Source organism: Ascidiella aspersa, chromosome 3 (genome assembly GCF_963924565.1).
Source record: "Ascidiella aspersa chromosome 3, kaAscAspe10.2, whole genome shotgun sequence".
NCBI classification, from domain to species: Eukaryota; Metazoa; Chordata; class Ascidiacea; order Phlebobranchia; family Ascidiidae; genus Ascidiella; species Ascidiella aspersa.
Window position 1 is genome coordinate 19,564,104 of NC_139449.1, and position 22,885 is coordinate 19,586,988.

At 35.8% G+C, this 22,885-nt stretch overlaps 3 protein-coding genes across 3 annotated transcripts; 2 read left to right on the top strand and 1 right to left on the bottom strand.

Annotated features, from left to right (window-relative positions):
- The first annotated feature begins 61 nt into the window (after positions 1 to 61).
- Positions 62 to 3,881, top strand: LOC146160631 (cysteine-rich hydrophobic domain-containing protein 2-like). Its single transcript, XM_083383973.1, has 5 exons — positions 62 to 245; positions 355 to 409; positions 679 to 891; positions 1,027 to 1,086; positions 2,554 to 3,881. Exons 1-5 carry the CDS (start codon positions 118 to 120, stop codon positions 2,602 to 2,604), a joined length of 507 nt encoding a protein of 168 aa, XP_083240099.1. The 5' UTR covers positions 62 to 117; the 3' UTR covers positions 2,605 to 3,881.
- A 4,348-nt stretch (positions 3,882 to 8,229) lies between these two features.
- Positions 8,230 to 13,412, top strand: LOC146160632 (uncharacterized). Its single transcript, XM_083383921.1, has 2 exons — positions 8,230 to 11,607; positions 12,333 to 13,412. The coding sequence occupies exons 1-2, from the start codon at positions 11,192 to 11,194 to the stop codon at positions 12,490 to 12,492; spliced, it is 576 nt and encodes a 191-aa protein (XP_083240047.1). The 5' UTR covers positions 8,230 to 11,191; the 3' UTR covers positions 12,493 to 13,412.
- Positions 13,413 to 15,133: 1,721 nt separating this feature from the next.
- On the bottom strand, positions 15,134 to 19,768 carry LOC146160633 (CCR4-NOT transcription complex subunit 11-like). The gene is made up of 8 exons (XM_083383595.1): positions 19,607 to 19,768; positions 18,462 to 18,716; positions 18,184 to 18,397; positions 17,908 to 18,111; positions 17,632 to 17,761; positions 17,407 to 17,536; positions 17,226 to 17,333; positions 15,134 to 15,385 (listed from the first exon to the last, which is right to left on the bottom strand). The coding sequence occupies exons 1-8, from the start codon at positions 19,724 to 19,726 to the stop codon at positions 15,197 to 15,199; spliced, it is 1,350 nt and encodes a 449-aa protein (XP_083239721.1). The 5' UTR covers positions 19,727 to 19,768; the 3' UTR covers positions 15,134 to 15,196.
- Positions 19,769 to 22,885: the final 3,117 nt, after the last annotated feature.

A 22,885-nucleotide genomic window follows, 5' to 3' on the forward strand; every position in this document is an offset into this window, starting at 1 on the left:
GCCAATCTGTATGTCATGCCAGTAACTAAATATTTGTATTAATAAAACCTTTGCAGACGATTGATAGGAAATATATCGCTGTTTATTATCTGTCCTAAATATCTGCGGCATAACAAAATGGAGGAGCAAGAAAACTTTTATGAGATTGTTACGGAGGTGGCAGTTGCAATTGAACAACCTGCTGAGGAACCCCTCGTTTGTGTTCCTGATCCAATTACTGTCAAGGGGTCTGGACACATGACTGTGTAGGATATATGTATAATATCAACTTACATTTATTTAAAAAAAGTGTTCTTAAATAATGCAGTTTAGATATAGCATGATAGAACAATGTTTTCATTGTCTTTCTTCTAGATTTGGATTGTGCAACCGCTTTGACAGTGAATTCCCTTCTGATCTAACCGGCAAGGTAGCAATAGTTTGCTTCTGTTTGTGTTATTGTTGTTTTTTAATTGAAGACCCCTATTTTCCTATAACTTTTAATTAGTATGTTTTGGCATACTAATAGCAGTTGGAACATAATTTACAGAATATTTTAATATACAAGATGCAACTCTTCTGGGAAGGATTAACAGTACATATTTTTAACAAGTAGTGTTTATTAATCCTCTGTATTTTTAATTACCTTAAGTTTAAATTTTTCTTGTGTTTTTTATTTCAAATCAAAATCGTTTTTAGATTGCACCTGAAGAATTCAATGCAACTGTCTCACGAATCAACAGAATCCTTAACAAAATGATTTCAGTAAATTTCAAGTGGCTGTTATTTGGATGTTTATGCTGCTGCTGTACAGTGGGATGTTCAGTATGGCCGGTTGTGTGCCTCAACAAACGAACAAAGCGGTCCCTTGCCAAAGCCCTTGATTGGGAAAATAGACAACTTTACCATAAGGTCTGTATACGTTACTAAGTTTTTGTTATGTTAAACCAATTTATTTTTTGGATTAACTACTACAATTTAAATTTATTGGTTTATAGTACTACTCTTAAAACGTTAAGTTTAACCGACTGTACTTTTGCGTTTTAGCTTGGATTGCATTGGACGTTAAGTAAATTAAAGCACCCGTCCAGCAATATGCTTGAATATGTAAGTCCATTTGTATTTGCATTGTGCTGTTTTATAATGTAATATAATGCTCAACATATTAATGCCAGTTGCTGCCCTATTAAGTTCATTAAAAATTCGCTTAGGCAATGAAGCTAGGCAAAATATAATTAAGATCAATTTTTGCAGGATATATCTGTAAAAATTATATATAAAGTTGGCAGTAAATTTAAGGGTAAATTTTACAGCTATTTTACAGATGAATTTATAGTTGTATTGCCTTGAATTAAGTTGTAGAATATCGGATTCCAAAGATTCTAATTTGCATCTGCCTATCGGGTATTCGGAATCATCAAACTAAGTATTACACTGTTGTTGCATAAAAGGTTGCCTCGAATTTGCATTTACCGAAGTGGCCAGCTTGAATGAGTAAAGAGTGCTTATCGCTGTGGTAAATCGATTAGTTAGGCTTAAAATGCGCTTCAGCAATCTGCATTAAGACGTCAGAAGTTTTTCCGACGAACAATCACCTGCTGATTGTGATACGTCCAATAATTATTATTTCCTGTTAATCAAATGTAATTGATCAAGGGCTACTTGTGGAGCTTAGGTGCAGAGGTTAACACAATTCGTTGAATGTGTTATTGTTGTAAAGCAATGGTCGGCAAACTTTTGTTGTCGCTGCCCGAAGTACTCTTTTCAGAGCTATTAGAGGCCCACTACGTAAAACCACTACGATAACAGTGGTGAATTCAGGATATTTGATTTTAAGGTGGAATATTACACGGCGCCTTGATGGCCAAAACACTGCCATGCCTTATGTAAAACATCTATTAAACGAAGAATATACGCGCGAAACGCGAAAAAATTTGCGTTAACACATAGTTAAAATAGGCAAAAAATATAGTTCGCCAGGCTCTCAGGACGACATTTGGCACGTGGGCCTTTCCAAGCTGAGACAATTTCAAAATTTTACGCCACACTAACTTTTAAAATAAAGTGCAATGAATGTAAGGCTATCACGCGGCCCACAACTACATATAACACCAAGTCATTCAAAATGACATCGCGGCCCACTTAAAATGTCTCTGCGGCACACAGTTGTCGACCACTGTTGTAAAGCAACATTCCAAAAAAGTTAATATAATAATATTTCCACAGACCAAGGCAACTACCGCTCGCGGGCTGCTTCTGCTCCCCTGCTTATTTTCCGTTAAATTAAAAATAGCAAAATAACCTAACCCGGCCTTGATAAAGATTTTCTGATTATTATCATGCGACCCCAGTCAAAAATAATTGCCCACTGATGTTATAAAAGTCATATTTATTAAAATTATTAAGCGCTGGTTAGCCATCGCGTTTCTAACAAGCACAGCTAAAACACAAAGACGATGTTTTAATCTTTATTTATTTCTCATGTTATTTTTTTAAATCAACTAGCATTTAGCAAATATAATTTTTAAATAGTAACTTTTTTGTCAATAATAGAAAATGTAACAATTTTCCCAGGTTCTTCAGATCGAATTTATACCGAAGTTGCCGGTCTACCGGCCCGACTGAAACAAGCTTTTATACCCAGCGATATTTCCGTCCGCTATTTATTGCATGAACACATACCTCCAGACCAGCGATTAACTAAGCTTTCACCTGCAACTCATGAATCTTGGGACAATTCTCTTTCGAGTTGTTTGGAATTCGACTGCCGGGAAGTGTCGGCTTAGTAATAATAAGGCCGAGTTACGACCAATGTGGCCTCTCTGTTTTGCTATAACTGCAGAGTACGTGTTCAACTGACCGCTGTCTTTGTATCCACCGTTTATGGTATAAACAATAAAACGTCATTAATCGCCAGATTTACTCAGTGTGGCGGCTCTAAAAAACAAACATGCAGTCAAGTGCGATAAAACAGCTCTTCCACCTTTACAGTGCCAACGGTACGATTTTAAAAACCTTCTATACAGAAGCAAATGTTGAGTTTTTTTCTCTAGATACGTTTTTTACTGCTTAGTTGTTTTACACCTTGTGATCGTTGGATTCGTTTCTTTGTTGTCATTTTTTCGCATTTTCTCCTTTGTATTAGACTCCTTTTATCCAGCCGTTCCAGATTTCTTTGTAGCATTCAATATATAGCAAAACACTATTGATTTCTTGGAATATGCATCGGGTATTCACACTATTTTTTAGAGACTGATGTTTAAATATGGATTCGAAAGGTGGTTTTGCCAACAGCCTAGCCTGAATTACTAAATAATAAAAATTGCTCAACCAACCATATTGTGTCGGCCATGCTTGCAAGAAGTTGGTTTTGCTGAGAAATCGTATCTGGAAGCAAATATAAATTCTCGCGATTTCCATGTCCACGTGACAATAAAATCAATCCTATATATCTCGTCTGAAGTAATGTAATTTATTATTTTACAACTCAACCCTGGCAATCTTGGAGTTATTTGTGATGTTCTGTGGTTTTTTTAATCGGTTGCTTTGACATTTTTCTGTCTTATCGTTTTGATTATTTCGGCCACTTTCAGCTTATTATGTTTATGTACACGAAATTAAACGGTAAAGTAAAAAAGTATTAACTAGTTAATTTAGAAGTGAGGTGATTTCGAAAACAAACGTTTTTTTCAACCTGTGCATTTTTGCTAGTTCTTAGCGGAGAAGGTAAAACTTAAAAAACATTAAACTATTTATCGCTGCAATAACTGTATGCATTATTATCTCTTTGCTGGCTTAACATTTTCTTGTACACGTGACACAAGTTGTTTTCTATTTTATTTTTCTCTTTTTTCGGCTAATGTCAATACACTGTCTCCCTCTTTTTAATGGTCTGGTTATTTTGAAAATTGAATTATGAACATCAATAAGCGCTTGATTTATTAACAAACTTGCAAAATTTATCTCTAAAAAATATTTATTATTTAGCAATTCAACAAAGATGTTACGCCATCCTTTATCATTTCATATTGGTTACATGTTGGATTGTCACTATGAGATGTAATCATCGATTATAACACAAACTTCAGGGAACTTACACAGACGTGGTAGGCTACAATATATGATGTCAACGTGCCCACAATCAAACCGCTCGGCCAAACATAGCTGCATTTGCTCCCTTTCTATTTCGTTTCGCGCCGATATTCTTCGATATTATAGTATGTTATGCATATTACGGCTTGATATTGTTTCAGCAAATAGGCGCCGTTTAAGAGTTTCCTATGTACACAGCCTGCAACTTCTTTGCAAATTATTTAGTTATAGCAATTTTCTAGACAGGTCTGTAATGTGGCCATTGTATCGGAATCCTTTCCTCGAAAATGTGAATTCCTCTTAAGTTTCCGTCTATTTGCTTTAATCTAGTTAATTTTAAAAAAATTTTTGTTAGCTTGTGAAATTCAAGTTGTTTTTATATCTTTATACATTAATCATTTTAAAGCGTTGTTAAGTAGTTAAGCGACTTTTCCGTATTGGCGAGGTCGTGAGTTCGAACCTGACTAGATACGGTAGGACTATAGAGCTATTTTAGTAAGAAGTTGTTTGTACTGACGGGATGCAGCATGCAAAAATTCATGATTGTTTCTCGAGCCGCTCCCCGTTTAGCCTGCGTATAGTTTGGTTGGTAGAGCGACGGTCCCGGGATGGCCGAGGTCGCGAGTTTAAACCACACGGAGGCTAGATTTTTCTAGCTTGGTTTTGCTTACATAATTTTATTGATCGACTGTTTTGTTGTTTTCTTGAAGGCTCTTGGTTTACTGTTTTAAAATAAACAAGACTAAGATTTAAATAAAAAGTTAGCAGCTTAAACTATAGATAAGTGATTCTTAACCTTTCATGGCTAACGGTACCTCTACTGGAATTTTCGTTGAGTATTTTACTGAAATGTTAGTAGGCCTACTATAAATGGAACTGAAACAACACAAACAACTTAAAACATTTAGGTAAATGTCAAAATTCGAATGTAAAAATTGCATAGAATTATTAGAAATCTTGTTCTTTGCGACCCTATATATTTGCACCCGATTTCCAAGGCTATATAACTATTATAAATCGTCACAAAAATATAAATATCAGTTTAATAAATCAAAAAATCGTATTCATTATGCAAAGGCGCATTCTAACGGTATAACGTTGATACATATTTCAATTTTTTATTGATATAGCAACATTGCTTTTCATTTAGCAACTTTTGATTCCACACTTGGCGATTTACTTCTCTACTTTCTGTTTTACACAGCTACTTTATAATTGTAATGACTGGGCTACTTTGCAATTTATTTGTCCACTATGTAGTTCGCATATCTTATTTGTGATTACGTAAACAAAATGTAGCAAAATAGTTTTTGAAACTGCAACCGATAATACAGCAACTTTCAATTAACAACGTACCACAGGTGATTTTAACGCACACACAGGTGATTTTTTCCCAATGCTACAACCACAATTGTTTTCAATGTGCGGATACGGCGCTTGTAAATCAAACAGCATACCGTCGAATGATATCTTTGCGTTTTTCACAACATGTTGAATTAAAGAGCAACTTGGCAAACGTCATAAAAAAGCAATGACTTATCAACATAGCGCAAGGCTTAGCATCTTTAGGATTTTAACACTTTAAATAATTCGCCAAATGGAATGGTTAATTTGCGAATTAAGCAGCAAAGTGGCGAATGGAACAGCATCTTGTGGATTTTAGCAACATGTCGAACATAACGTCCAACTAACGATTTTAATCGCACCATTTGTAATGGAATTGTGAATCACTTTGTGAATCAAACAACAATATGGCGAATATGATAACATCATTGGGATTTCTGTAACTTGGTCAAATAAAACGCTTATAATAATTAACGTTTGTAATGGAAACATTTGCAGTGTAATTTCTTACCTCGCAAAACGAATATAGCATATGGTATGAAACGCCTAGTTTACGATTGCAACGGCAAAATTTTGAATTGAATGGCTACTTTTCGAATTGAATGACAATAAGGCGAATGATATAACTACCTAATTTGTATTTTAGCAATATATATTAGAATGGAGTTGCTAACTTTTGAATTTAGCAATATGTCGAATAAAACAGGCAAGGCCACGAGCTCCCTTAGTTCCGCCCCTGTTTCGCAGTGATTAAAAAACATCCACGCACCACCAAAATTTTGCCAGTCCCCACCTATGAGGCGCACGCCCCACTTTGAACACCACTGCTCTACCCCATTCTGTTTTTATTAGAGCTAAGAATTGAGCCCACAATCTTGCAACACACTATCTATGCACAGTCTAAGAATGAAACCCACACATATAGGCGTGTTAACCACTGTGACCTAGCCCTTTATGCTTGCTACATTGGCGTATGATTGTTTCTCGACTTTCTCCTCTCTAAGCCTGTGTAGCTTAGTTCGTAGAGCGACGGTCCCGGTTTGACCGGAGGTAGTGTGTTCGAACCTCACAGCAGGCTTGCTGTTTTTCTAGCCTGCCTTGTTGCATCATTGATCGACAGATTCGGTGAGTCTGCGATGGCTTTCGGTATACACAGTCTAAGAAATTATATTTTTTACTAATTATGCCCTAATTAATTGCATCAAAAGGTTTATAACGAGAGCAAATATTAGATGGCAAAACAGACCAAAATATCTTACGTCACCCATCTCAGGTTGAACCTAGTCAGTGTTCATTTTATACAAGAGGCGATAAATGAAAAATGTTCTTTGTTTGCCTAAAAAACGTTTACCAACGAAAATGCATTGGTTACACTCCAACCATAAGACCGAAATAAGAACAACATAAACGTCGGAATAAAACACGGTTCATAATAAGACCAAGATAGGACTAATACCTATCAATAGTCGTAAATAGCGTCTAAATCGGAATAAGTCCTAAATTCGTCGGGATAAGACATAAATGGTCAATATCAGGCCTGTATACAACCTTTTAATAATCCCAAACCCTACTCCTAATTACATCATGAAAACTCTCCTAATAATTTTAACTTTGACTATTTTTAATCCCTACTATTTCCCCCCAACTAACCCCAAAGAGGGACAAACAATCCGGTGCCAAAACAGCGGCGTTTAGATATTATTCTGTCGTCGTTATTACTGTGTATTTGTCTTTATTTCGTCTTTGATCTTAATAATATGATATTATAGAATATAGATTATTTTGCTTTAGATATTGTTGCTTTGTAGATCTTATTGTGTGTTCCCCGTTATTGTTGCTATATTGTTGTCGTTTTGAAAGCAGCCATTATTTTTCTTTCATACTTTCTTTATTCTTTATTCTTTATACATTCGAAATGTTGCTAAAATCCATAAGATGCTGTTCTGTTCGACACTTTGCTGTTTAATTCGCAAATTAGTCATTCCATTCTATGTTTTGCCAATACAATCGGTAAAAAAGTTTTATGTCACATAATGCTAAATACTAAACATGATACTGGTATGCCATTTGCCATGTTGTTGTTTGATTCGCAAAGTAGCCATTCGATTGTAAATGTTGCTATTACAATCGTTATCTAGGGGTTTCATTTAAGAAGGTGAAATCCTAAGACGCTAGTCGCTAGGCCATGTGGAATGTTGCTAAGTCATTTTCCTTTTTTGTCATTCGCCAAGGTGCTCTTGAATTCAACATAATGCTGTTTGATTTATGCGCGCCGTATCCGCAAATCGAAAACAAATCACCTGTGGAACGTTGCAAAGTTAATGTTGCTGTCTTATTAGTTGCCGTTTAAAAAGCAAATTTGCTATTACATGTCTGAAAGTTGTAAATAAATTTTGTTTAGGTAATCACAAATAATATATGTGAATTACAAAACGGACCAACGGATTGCAAAGTAGTCATTGCAATTACAAAGTAGCTGTGTAAAACAGATAGTAGAGAAGTAAATCGCCAAGTGTTTAAATCAAAAGAAATGTTGCTATTTCATTTAAAAAATTGATATGTCAATCAACGTTATACCGCTGGAATGCGCCTTTGCCGAATAAACACTTCTTATAAAAATCCATAAAGTGGTACGCTAATGTTTTCTACTTGAACGAGTCAACCGTAGCGCAATTACTAAATTATGAATGGCTTTATTGCAAGAAGAGCAAGGTCAGCACTTGGGGGATTACCCATCAACGTTCCGCCACTTCGGCTGTCTGGATATTTTTATATGGCAAACAGCAGTTTGCTTACTCAGTGCAACAGAGAAAACCAAACACTTACGAGATCTCAAAGCATGTAGCTGTACTGAGAAACAAGTAATGTTGGGCAAAGTACTGTCAATATTTTGTGTCAGATTTTGCAATGCAACTATAGGCCTACCTTAGTTTTAAGTTTTGACGACAAGAAACAGGTGTTGATTAAAAATACCTCAGTGGTAAAGTTATTATCAAACGTATAAAGTAAAGAATAAGGAAAAATTTACTCGTATATCATTAAATACTGTAACATTCCCTAAAATTAATTTACGAAGGGATTGCAACTTTGGTGGGCATGCTGCCCAATATTTGGCTTTATAATTCTGAAACGCAGCAAATCTGTTTTGGCCTTTTTTGTGAAAATATTATTGCGCCACAAAGTTTTTGTATCTTTGATTTGAAAAAATGCATTGAACAGTATTTGTTGTGTTTTATTTCTGTGGATATTTGCAATCAGTCTATATCATTTGCTCTTTTTGCGATAACATGCTTGATCTTTTTGTTATTTTTTTGCAATTCTTTTTACGTTGTGTTTCACATTGTTGTAATGACTTAAGTCATTGACTTGACTTATGTGCACTAAGGTCACTGTTTTCAAATGACTTGACTTAACTAAAGTCTTTTGACCCGAATGACCTGACTTGACTTAAGTCTTTTGGACAAATGACTTGACTTGGATATCTTGTTATTAAATTAGGTGTTTTCATTAAAATAAATCTCAAGTTTTGCACATAAAATAATTTTATTGCTGTATATGACGTTTGTGTTATTTTTTTGTTAAGTTGTTGCTCATAATAATCGGACGAGCTTGCCAATTTTAATCGTTTAACACTTTACATTTTATGTCATTGACATGACTTGAAGTTGACTTGACTAGACTTGACTTGACTGGGACTGGACTTGTTATTTTTGCAAAATACTATTTGACTTGGACTTGAGTTAAATTTTCTGACATTTCTAAAATTCCCCGAGTCTTGTTTTTCTTTACCCCTTTAATAGTTGTTGTTTTTTTGATATCTTAAAAATGCCAACTAACAATTCTTTTAAATTTGACATACAAACTGACAAAAAAAAATTGATTTGTGTTCCACCTGTTGGCAGTGAAACACCAAAACAAGTAACTAGATTGTACGCTAAGACACTAATGCAGGACAAACACATATAAAAACAACTCGACGAAATAACCGGCGTTGCCCATGTTAAATAGGGTATTTAACAACAATATGTAGCGCGATACATTATGTGCATTCATGCAATGCCCCGATTTTGCGTGATTAAATCTGTATGAAGCCACCAAGCTGCTAATTGTTGGTCACCACCGCATAATGTGGTGTACCATTTCCGTGTAAATGTAGATGAATGTGTAATTTAACATGCAACCGAGAGTAATGTTCCGTATTGTGTATAAAATGAGTCGAGTAAATACTTTCTCACATTTGAAGTTGGATGCGGCCCTTAGTAACAATATTAGGCTCCACATATTGGCAAAGGCGCTGTGTCCATAACAAATGCGTATTCCCCGGGTGAAATCATTCTCGAATATAGGGTAAACAAAATGTAAGATGCCATCAAGCTGTTGCCTCTTAAGAACTATATTGCATATTATGTCGTACCCTGCGCCATTTACTAGAGCCGCGTGTTATTGCCGATGATTTAAAACAGGCTATTTACCATGTTACTAAAAAGTAATGTTACGGATAGTGTAATATCCTGACTAGAGTGCTAAATAGTGCCTAATGTGTAAAATATTTTAATTTCCCTAATCGCTGCACTACGTGGAGCTGCACGTTCGGTAAAAGAAATTTCATATTATATGTTATTTGGTGTTTCGCAATGATCGGATAGCTTGTAATAGTAATACAACAATGGCACTGGCAGCTAGTCGTCCCTATGCTTTTAGCCGCTGATTATGTGTGAAATGAAAAATATTTTTCCACGATACCAGTAAAACCTTATATGGAAACGACCTGTGTGAAAGCGGCAATTAATCGATTGGCGTCATATTTAAAACAAATATGTAATCCCGGTGCCAAATCTTTCTCGGCTGGCCAAATTGTTCCCTATTAATCACCATTACATATTATGTTCACCCATAACTTGTCAGTGTGCTCATAACTTACTTTATGACCGATGATTTAAAATTTACTTGTGGCAATTTCACAAAAAATAGCTATTATTAAAACCGCCGCATCAAACGGGAATAATTTGCGAACTCTATACCTAAATTTCGCGCAGTAACCGACATCAAGAAGTTCCTAAACTTTGTTTTTATTAAGGCAATATACTTAATTTGGTTTATGTCCACGCAGGTAGTTGCGCTTGAAAAAAGTTTTGCGCCGTTACTTTAGGAGTTGTTACGAGTTTTACGATATGTCGCGCGCGCGCTTGTGGAAAAGCGAGCACATTTTGACCTTTTGTTGGGCGGACACCGTGCCGCTTCTTTTGATGGGCAACGATGGCGCGGTCTGTCTGCCATGCCAGCGACCGAGCGGCGAACATGTGTCGACCGGCGGACAAACTTACAAAATATATATAAAATATAGCCCACGTAGGCGTTATAGGCTGATGAGAAATCCGATCGGGCACCTCTGAAACCGCCCCTGTGGTGAACGCCCTACAACAAAATAAATAAAAAACATCGTAAAATGATGGATTACATTATGATCATTATTAAACTTGTTTGTTTTAGGGAGTTGGTATAAAAAATGAGCTCGCTGCATAAACTAATCCAAACGTTTATCGATGTTGACGACTGATTCGCAATTTAAAGTCAACATTCGTAACATTTGAAGGATATTCGGACGCAGGACATCTTAACGCCTCGTACCAGAACGGAAAAAAGCCATTTAGCACTGTCGCGACTTAAACACGTGACGGTACGTCGATGGGTTTTGCTGTATTATGGTTATTTTATTGAATGTTTTAGAAAACAAACCCCCGCATTTCTTTTAACATAAAACACGAGCGCTGTAGAAATGAATTACCAAAGGAATCGAAGAATCAGCCTGAAACCGTTGGATATTAGGTTTACCCAGGACAGCATATGTAACACATTTCAAGATGGATCGTCGCTGGACGACCTGATTCACAATATTGTGCTTGGCGAGGTCAATGTGGAAGACATCCCGCACATGCGCGTTTCAATACACTGTAATAAGTATTACAGTTGGGATAACCGGCGGCTCTACATCTTTCGGGTTCTTCAGATTTACCGAAAGTTGACTTACGTCACGGTTAAAATTATCGTTCACGATGAATTCGACGAGAAGTTCACGACAAGGAACGACGGATTAAGCGTTCGAGTTCGTGGCGGCCGAACGTTAAGACACGCTGCTGTTCAACTCGTTCAAACACAGTACCAACCTGAATCGCTTCCGATAGCCAACATGAGGTAATTTTTTTTGCATTAGAGCAGTAAGCTGGCGTGAGCCCGTTTAATGGACTTTTAGAATAACTAGGGGGTTTAAAATAATCATTAGTTAGTATGTATAGCATTAGGTTTTGTCAATTGGCATAAGGTTACTCAAAACTTGAAGATGCAATAGTGGTGACCGCCTTAACAAATTGATGTAAGCCTAAAGTTAAAGGGCGGACATATCCCCTCCTTTTTTGCGAACAATACATAAAATTAATTGTCACTAACTTATTATTTTGTAAATATTTCAATTCCAATTATTTTGTAATGACATTGCTTTAATCTTGGTTTTCAGCTAACTTTTGACAGGGGAGCTATTTTGATTAATATTATACCTAGTAGCAACAGTTTAATAAAGATGTTAAAAATAACCTGTAAGTTTGCCAAAAATTCTGATTGCATAATTAATTAGCCTACATTGCAAAACGATTATTTTTGTAGCTGAACCATTTCTTAAATTAGTAGGTATCTTCTGTAAAAAGCTTTGTGGCTACTTGTGCTTGTGATTTAATTAGTCCCTTTAAAAGAAACATCTTTATAAACACCAAAATTTTGCGAGGTATTTGACATAAAAATTAGACATAAAAGTAGTCTACGCCTTGTTAAACATTTTTGTTATTTCATAGTGCTATGCCTGCTATTGAAGCATCGATAATTCGTTTCCAAGCATCGCAACATCGCTTTTTATTTGCTTTTGACAGTAGGCCTATTTCGTTGCCGATTCCAAGAAAAAGGGTAGTGGTAAAAGAACAGCGGCTGCAGTACTTTAGCGGACAACAAATCGATAGGTCGGCACGAGTTTCGATTCAACAACCGAAGATAACTAAAAAAGAAGACAAGTGTGATTGTATTATTTTGTAGAAACTTTGTTCTGTATGGCCGCAGCACATTCAGAAACTTACGTAATTTTGATACGTCATTCTCAAAATTTTTATGTATACCAGTAAGAAAATTGCATTCAGTACATGTTAATCAACGTAAAATTATGTAAGCTTGGTGAAATTTCGAGCGTATTATTGTTATAAACGTCGTCTCGGGTATTGTGCAGTGCGAAACAAATCATACAAAGTTGTCTTAGGGGTTTCCAAAAGCGCATAGGCTATGTTGCCGAGTGTACTTCAGTGTGATGGGCCTAAAAGCCTTGACTGGTATGTTTTATTTTTAAACAACAACCCCTTTTTATAATTTTATTAAAAGTCTTGATTTTTCGTACATATTTCCAAAACTATTTTTTGTGTGATTGTAGTCTAAGCTTTTACTGTCGCATGTCAAAATAAATTTTACAACAGAGCCTATTAATTACAATTTCAAATATGCAGCACCATGTTGTATTTTCAAGACTATACTGTAGATGTTATTTTATAAATTGCCAACGTTTTAGCGAATTACCGCATTTTTTTTGTGCGGCTTATATGTTAGGTATAAAAAGGTTTGAACAAACTATAGCGTCATTAGTAATAATTAGTGGATAATTTCGAATTTATTGTATTGTGTATTTATCAAATATGTTATGATTTATGATTCGTCACTTTTTCACGCCTTTCACCAAAAATATTATTTCCGTGTATAAGAGAGTCGAGAGAAAAAGCTTAGCTTTGGAAACGCCCTTCGTCACGTGATGCCTACGTATTATATTGTAACAAATACCTATTTCATTGCGTATGTACATCTTGCCTTCTTTATGAAGATCTCTTTTTTAAACTTCTTTATAAGCTTGTGCGTTATATGATTTGATATTCATTATTATGAAGATCCGTATTGAATAAAGTCTTGTCTGTTAACCAGGAACCAATTGGAGTGCTCGTATGTTAGAAGCGGAGACAATGAACAATTCTATATGAATGCAGTATCTACCTTGTAGTCATAGGCGCCCGCAGGGGGGGGCACTGGAATTTCAAAATGTGATTATTAGTATTATTTGTAAGTGTAATATGTATTACTTATGAAGGTTAAAAATATTACACACTATCCATTGCCCCCAGTGGCGTATCCAGTGGGGGCGGGAGCTTTTACCACCCTTTTTGTAAGTGATATTATCGGTTTTGGTTCGTTTTTGTCATGGTTTAACAAACTGTTCTAATCGGCGTGCTTTTAAGTAATTGGGTCACGCGTCTTAATCTAATGCAAATCCAAAATCGACCGTAAACGCTGGATAGTTTTTCTCTTTCGTTATTTGTTTAGGTCAGTGGTTCTTAACCTTTTTTCTTTCGTGGCATTTACCTTGCAAAAAAATTCTGTGGCCCAATAGAATTTTTATGAAAGAAAAAACTTTAAAATAGGTTTAGAACAAAACACAGCAGAACATATTTCAAAACAGATTATTTAATCAACCGTGCATTAGTGAGTAACTTTGCGGCTGAACAATAAATTTACATTCCTGTTTAATTCCTCCCAAACGATTATTCCTTTAAAATTAAATATAATGACACATATGAAAGCTTTTTAAATTGGTTTGTGGCCCACCTTAAATGTTCTTATGGCCCCCACTGTTTGAGAAGCGCTGGTTTAGGTTGACTGATTAGCAAGTGTGTATTCGACAATTGACAACGCTCAGTCAAACCTTATTTCTTTTTTTGTCGCTAAAAAACGTCAAATATTTTTATACGCAGTATGTTTCTCGCTGTTCGGTCTCTGCGCTAATATCCGGTGTTGGTGTAACATCGACATGTGTTTAAATGAAGCAGATTCTTAAAAGGAGGTATAATGGTGACTGTAGTGCGCGTTTTAAAGTATAAATTTTTAAGTAATGATAGTTAACGCAAAATTATGCTCTTTAAGCATACTCTAAGACCACAAGTATGCAATGGACACGACTTATTTCCCCTCAACCACTTGTAATTTAGCTGACTTGGCACACAGCTCGGCGCAGATGTTGCGCCAAACGTGGCATAATAACACCCGGTAAAAACGATCTTCGTTTAGTATTGCACGTGGTGAAAGGCTTGCTTCTAATTTAGCGCTAGTTCCGTTCATGAAACTTGAAAACTGCGCTGCTGATAGTTGAATTATTTATGATTCTACCACAATTAAACACACATATTTTAAGGTCTTGTTTTGTTTTTTTTGCCTAAAGTTAACGATTGCAAACTGTGGTTTCGCAGCTGGCGCCTGACAGGATTGACGACGACGCACGTGCTCGCTTTTGCTGGACGTATATGGCTGTTTCTGGTTTTTTTCAATCACGTCTTGCAATTACCATTCTATGACGTCATACTGTCACTAACATTAGGCGAAAAATAGGGGAATTCCCTAAGTTGAAAATTCAGGACACCTTTTTTGATTTTCTGTTTAAGTTTCTGATTGCCCCCCCCTGGAAAATTTTCTGCGGGCTCCCCTGCTTGTAGTTGTGAGGTTGATACACCGAGACACCAAGACAATTAAATGATTCTCATAATCAACCTACCTCTACAGACTACAGCAATACTTATTGAAGGAGTGAGGTTAATTCACGACGTAAAGATACTTTAATGAGGCTCATAATTAACCAACTTGCTTCAAAACAAAGCGTATAAAGATTTTTGTATTGGGCTAATAAACTGGCAGCAATCAAAACGTTGCAATAGGGCTATCTTCTAGATGTGTCGGCTTCACCACTGTCGAGTTGCTTCAGCAGGCGAAACAGGCCAGCTGCCTCGCGGATTCTGCTAAACTCTATACAAAAGGCTTGCACTTCGATAAACAGTTCCTTTACGTTGATAATCTTGTTGCGGATGAGTGATTGCAGGAAGACGCACACAAGACGAACGAGACGATTCTAATTACAGTGGGGAAAAATAACATTATAGTATTATACCTTCTAAAAGGCGATAACCCAAACGTATTTCTAACGTGTTTCTCTCAATTATTCGATTTGAAGCCCTTTCGTCAAGTTAAAGGTCATAAGGAAGAAGGATGTTATTTGAAATGCCCAAATACCCTGCTAGTATTACTATTAATTTTTCTTCTGAAACTTCAATACTGACAATTACTTAGCTCTAAAGTAAAGCTATAAACTTATTTACAACCATGTTATTTGATTAAGGTATATTAGGATGTATTCATAAAGTTGGTTGTACCGACAAATATGCTATTTCTACCAGGTTCAGAGATACACAGCTATGTGGGCTTGTGGTCATGCATGGGCGCCCGCACGGGGGGGGACACTTGCCACCCCCTGGAATTTCAAAATGCGAATATTAGTATTATTTATAAGTGTAATATGTATTACTTATGAAGGTTAAAAATATTATACATTATCCATTACCCCTAGTGGCGTATCCAGGGGCGCGGGAGGTCTTACCCACTTTTGTAAGTGATATTATCGTTTTTTGTTCGTTTTTGTCATGGTTTAACAAACTGTTTGAAGCGGCGTGCTTTTTAAGTAATTGGATCACGCGTCTTAATCTAATGCGAAACCAAAATCGAGCGCAAAACGCCGTTTTTCGTCTTTTGTTTGGTTGACCGTAAACGCTGGAAGTTTTTCTCTTTCGTTATTTGTTTAGGTTGACTGATTAGCATATATTCGACAATTGACAACGCTAGGTCAAACCTTCTTTCTTTTTTTCTCGCTAAAAAACGTCGAGTTATACGCAGTATGTTCCTCGCTGTTCCGTTTTATCCGATGTTGGTGAAACATCGACATTTGTTTAACTGAAGCAGATTCTCAAAAGAAGGTATAATGGTGACTGTCGTGCGCGTTTAAAGTACCCATTTTTAAGTAATAATGGTTAACGCAAAATGATGCTCTTTAAGCATACTGTAAGACCACGTGCTAAGTGTGCAATAGGCACAACTTATTTACCCTCAACCGCAGCTTGTAATTTAGCTGACTTGGCACACAGCTCGGCGCAGATGTTGCGCTAATCGTGGCAACACCCGGAAAAACGATATTCGTTTAGTATTGCAGATGTTGAAAGACATGCTTGTAATTTAGCGCTCGTTCCGTTCATAGACCTTGAAAACTGCGCTACTGATAGTCGCGAATTATGTGTGATTCTACCACAACTAGTCACACATATTTCACAGTCTTTGTTTTTTTTCGCCCCAAGTTAAAGATTGCACACTGTGATTTCGCAGCTGGCGCCTGACAGGATTGTCGACGACGCACGCGGTCGCTTTTGCTGGACGTATTTGGCTGGTTCTAATTAGTTTTTTTATCCCGTCTTGCAATCACCATTCTATGACGTCATACTGTCACTGTTTTATGACGTCATCATTCATTAACGTCAGACGAAAAATAGGGGAATTCTCGAAGTTAAAAATTCAGGACCCCCCTTTTTATTTTCTGGTTACGCTCCTGATTTCCCCCACCTGGAAAATTTTCTGCGGGCGCCCCTGCTTGTGGTTAATTTTACTGGTTCACCCATACCATATATTACTCTTAAATTAAATATTAAATTGAAACGACAAATTCAAAAAGCTTACTACAGTTTTTGGTAATTTTGTGAAGTATTTTGTGGATTTTATAAACGATTTTGATTTCAATCAATTTTGACAAATTTAGACTTAAGGTGTAAGTTTTGTTAAAATTTTGGCTTTATTGCTAAGTCAAACAATCATCGCCCTAGTCACACGGAAGTATTTTTACATGGATAAAGGATTTGCCTTGATTTTACCTGCATGTACTTGTCTTTGATTGTTTCACATGTGGAGATACAATTTGATATGTATAAGTGAATAAACTCTGTGGGCAACTCCACTGCTGTTGTTAGGCGATTTACAACCTACAAGCGGCATGTTTAGAAAAAGACTGATTTCTATAACATTTTTTTTAAATAACAAAAAGGATGTTTTTACCTCCATTGAATGCAAAGACATGTCCATATTTACTAAAACGGTAAAGTATTCAGTAATTTGACTTGACTGCATTAACATTAGGAGTGCTTCAATAGCAACAAGTGGATTGTTTTCAACAAGGTCTGGAAGTCTGCATAAACAAAAAGTCTTCATATGATACCAAGTATAACTCATGCCGAGTGTTATATGTTAAATATGATATACAATTTAGAAACATAATCTCACTTTGTTGGAGTTAAACCAACATGGTAAATTAGTTTTGAATCTTCAACCAGCTCATTCAAAAGTTGCTGTTGTTGTGCTAGTGTTAGAGTAGTTTTAAATGCTTTTGCCATCAGTCGCTTCACTTCTACACCTACAAAGAGAAAAAAAATCACTTCTACACATACAAGATTGCTTTCGACCTGCCATCAAAAAAAATAGAATACGCAAACCTTTTTATGTTTCAGCCACTATTAATAAAACTAATTTGCACCGCAACAGCACAAAACAAAGTTTTACCAGCATTGGTATTTTGTGCCATGTTAGTGTCCCATGCAAAGGTGTGTCTTGTGATGTCAGTTGGGTTTAACCACACAAGTTCTTCAGTGCATGGATGAAGGGGAGGAGGGGGCCTAATAAATTCTGGGCGGAGGTTATTGCCCAATGCTGCATTTGTTCCAGTCACCAAACATTCAAGTACAGATTGACTTGGTTTGTTTGAATCTGAAAAGCAACATTTAAAATAGAGCACAGTTTAGAAGGAGGAAGGTAGCTAAACAACAGTTTTAAATTTACCTTTATTTGTTAAGTCATGTGGATCTGGATAAGGAATAATACATGAAATGCCTGCTTTATTAACAGCAGCTAACTGTGATTGCTTTTCTACCATTGAAACTTGCAGACCACTGACATCAAAGGCTTGACTGTTGGCATCGGTGATGTTGGATTTATTGGCAAGAATAAAGTGTGGTGTCTTTTTAAAAAGATCTTTTGATGGAGAAGAAATAAGCTGTACACAAAACAAAAGAAGTTTGTAAGAATCAAATTAAACACCAAAAAAATAGAAAAACAACCTGTGATAAAAATGTCTTTTCCTGAGGAGACAAACTTGGTATTTTTCCAAAGATGGCAGAATATGCAGGTCCTTTTTCATCTGAGCTAGGCTGCAGTAAATGTATAAACACTGCAGAAAAGGGATTTGCAGCAACTGGTTCTGAACGGTACATATCATACAACAAATATACAGCTGCCAATCGCTGGTGCGCTCCAGGACAAAGATCCTTGTGTTGAAGAAGAATCACAATAGCACAACCAATTCTAAAGTGATCCTACAAGATTAAATATACATCACAATTTCATTTATGAATATTGATTAGGCATGCCCCATACTTGACATTTTATCCAGATAACATATACTTGTGGTTTTCACTAATGGTTAATAGTTGCTGGCATGTTAATATCGGCTCCAATTTGATATTATTGGCCAACTCAATTTATGATGCAAACATATTTTAAGGTAAATTTTGAATGGGGTATTTAACTAGTTAAACAAAACACAATTGGAGTACCAATGAATCAGCAAAAGGAAATTCTATTTTCCTTTAAAATAGCTTCTGAACCAACAAATATTTTTCACACTACAGCTACACAAAGACACTTTTGTAATGCGTTATGTCTGAAGTATCTTTTTAAAAAAACAATAGACGGTTAGTATGGTGGTAAGTCAATATGTTTGGCAACTTAAACTAGATGGTTTGTTTCATGCACTTACTTTAAATCATGTGTAGCTTGTGAGCTATCACTTTGTTTTTTTTACTGTTTAAGATGTTTATTAACATAATTAGAAAATAATTTCAAAAACATTTTGTATGTATTTTGTGTAATATGCGAACAATTACAATTATTAATCAACAACTTCCTTCTAGCAGACATCATGCCCAAGTGTCAAACATACGTGGATATCCATAATACATATTATAAACATCCTCTTAGACCGGTATTACAATTATTATAAGCAAATATTGCACTAGTTACATTTACTACTTTGGACATTAAGAATATAATTACTTGCAGCATAACCCCTTTTTAAGAAACCAGCAGAGCTGGGTAATAGGTTTAATCTGGCTTACAGTGATCAAAATTTAGCTTTGATACTAAAAATGTAAAACCCTAAAATGCTTATAGTTTAACGCTACTAAGTTAATAATTCAATTTTTACCTGTTTGCTGAATCCTTCTTTTTGTAATGCAGTAGTAAATGAATCAAATGGTTGATGTTGTATATCATCCTCTTGTAAAAATCCAAGCAATGTGTTTAATTCTTTTAGACTTAATGACATTATGTTGGCTTAAGAATTTGTGCGCACACCTGAATTTGTTAATTGCACACCTAGAGTTTAGAAACAGGTTGAGTCGTTAAAAGATTTTGAACCTCCAGGTGTGCAAAAAAACTTGCTTGCTAAAATATTGGACACAACAGAGATGTTGGCAAAAAGTGCCATAACAAATGACTACATACGGAGGAGAGGTATTTCTGAACCTTCTGTGCCTGGTAGTTCAACTGAAATATTGTTACATAAAAGCAGATAGCAACTACAAATCCAAATAAAACTAGACGGAGGTGTGTTTGTTGTCACTCTATGTCATGCCTGAAAATTTGAAATTTCTACCATGTACATGTTCTGAAGACAAAAATCGGTCTAAAACATAGCATAGCAAACCAAAAAAGTACTCAGTACACAAGTGTCTTTATTTAGACTAAATATTTTTATTTTAAACAATATAAGCCAGGGGTGTCCAACAAGCGGCACGCAACCTAATAAAAAATGGCATGCAAGCCCTCCCCCCAAAAATACTAAAAGTGTTATTTAGCCAATTGCCAAAAAAGCTCAATTTGTTATTCAGCCAATTGTCAGAAAATACTAAGTTTGTTATACAGCCAAATGCCATTGTTTGTTTACAATATAAAACAATCGCGGCAATCACAACAACCAACAATTACTTTTGATATAGTAACATTATACTGTGTGGAGGCTAGCATTCACATAATATTATATAGCTTGGTGTGAAGAAACAAGAAGTCAGTTCACCGAGAGACACTTTGATGTAGTGATGCGTATTTCTACTAGACAGTGTTTTTTTTCAAGTTTAAATAAACGTTCTTATTTTTGGTAAAAAAGCGCTTTTATGATTAAAAAGAATTGGTTCGGTAAAAAAACTTTGACACGGGAAGAAGTTATAAGGTAAAAATTGGCACGCCGGCATGTTTGAGTTGGACACCCCTGATATAAGCTAATTATACTTAATACAAAAAAACAAAAAAATATTTAAATGGATTAACGTAGTTCAAATATGGAAAATATATGTTTCGGCGCTGGTCTAGAATCCCGCCACATTTATTTTAACACCAACGAAATGAGTTGGCAAAGTTAAAATTTAAAGGAAGACGTTATAAAGAATAAAATTATAATAATACTTGATCCAAGTTCAACCAATCAAAACCAAGTGCGCTATCTCTCACCTTAACCAAATTATTGTTAGCAATACAAACCCTCGTGACGAAACTATGGTAGGATTCTAGACGAGCGCCGCTGCTGCTGCATTTACAAAATTAATTAAATTTCGCTTACCGATAATATAGGTACCTCGCTAAACCTACATTTCATAAGAAACGAAGTGGTTCAAAATCAACATATAATCACTATCGTGTGCAAGCGTAAAAGAGAAATCCAGACAAAAAGCCTGTTTAGGCACTTCCTGAGGCTATTTACCCGACTAAAAAAGTTATTTAAAAAATAAAATCGATTTTGAAATAAATTACGCACAGCTTAGGAAATAATTCTTTACAACTTGGGAAATTAAATCTTGTCCTAATACCCAAGCAAACCAAAACCCTAATCCAAATCAATGAATAATTACGTATGGGTGCAAGCGTAAAAGAGCTATTCGGTGAAACCATAGAAATTAGTATTCTATGGTGAAACTGTAGAGTAGAAAGCAAGCCATTGAATTAACAAATTGCAATCAAACCTACTAACCCAAATAATGTGCGTTGTGACATGATTCTAGACCAGCGCCCCGAATTGAACCTCCGGAAACTTGACGGGCTGAATTGTTAGATTTTTTGTTGTAGACTATCTCAATTTTGTTTAATTGACTAAAACACATCTCTGTTTTCGTGCACAACGGTGACAGGGATGCGTGCATTTTTTTGGCACAATGTGCGCAAAAATGTGCACGAAATATGCGCACATTGCCGAACTCCTTCAAAAATGTGCGCATCTTTTGAGATAGGTATTGTTCCCCGATCTTCGCTGACACTTTCTCCGACTTTTTTTCAAACTCTTCCTCTGATTCTTCCGTCAACTCTTCCTCCGACTTTTTTTCGACTGTTTCTCCAACTCTTTCTTTAAATCCGACTCTTCCTTCAAATTATCCAACAACTCTTAACTCGAACTCCAATATGTGCGCACATTTTTAAAGGCAGTTTAAAATTTCACAGTAATTTTAAAATGTGCGCACATTCTGAAAAAATGCGCACATTTTCCTTTCCTCATTTTTTGTGCACATTGCGGTACTCATAATAATCTCCTAGCCGATACCAGTTTATGTCGCCGTAAACTTGAAAGGCCTATGCCAAAAAGTAGGCTACTTAGGCTATTGGCGTTGTCCCGACGAATCAAAATAGGTAGCCTAATAATGGCTGTAATAAGCGCGATAATTCAAAATCTACCTGAATTTTGCTTGGTTAAACAAAATTAAACAATTTAACTAGCCGTGGGATTCTAATCACTATTGCATAATTATTGTACCATATCCACGTAAATTTACTAAATCCTCGTGTTTTAGCCCAGTGGCTGGTAAACAGTGGGCCATGGCTCAAAAGTAGGCGTTTCAGCCATTTTTAATGGGTTATTGCTACGCATTTATTACAATTATAGTTTTTTGCGCACAAGATCGCTCGAGAACAATAGCCTATAGGTGTTTTTAGAATTTATAGTTTTATGGTGTTATGATATAACTTAAATTTCTGACTTCTGTCTAAAAAAATTCATAGCCTCCACCCCAAACAAAATTGGGTTTTCACATAGTGGTGCTTTTGTTAAGTCTTGGATGAGTATTTTCGGCCGCGAGCGGAGAACAGAATTTAAGCAGTAAAATTTGCATTTGCGCGTTTACATTATTCCCAATTTCAACTAAAAAATATTTTATATTTTTGGCGTAATAAGAGTATTTCGCATAGTAGGCCTTTTTCTCATGCTTGTAGCTAAATTCAAGTCGACAAACCAACTCATATTACCTATTGTGACGCAATACTTCCCGCTTGTGAAGAAGTTATTTAATAGGGGGTTACCTTCCACGATCTGTGTTATTTAATGTTTTGTAATATATGCTTGTACATGATAACTATTCTAAAGGGAAGAAATAAGTTTAGTTTAGAGTTTAGACCGGTGGTTTTTAACCAGGGTTCCACGAAACCTTAGGGCTCCGCTAGTACA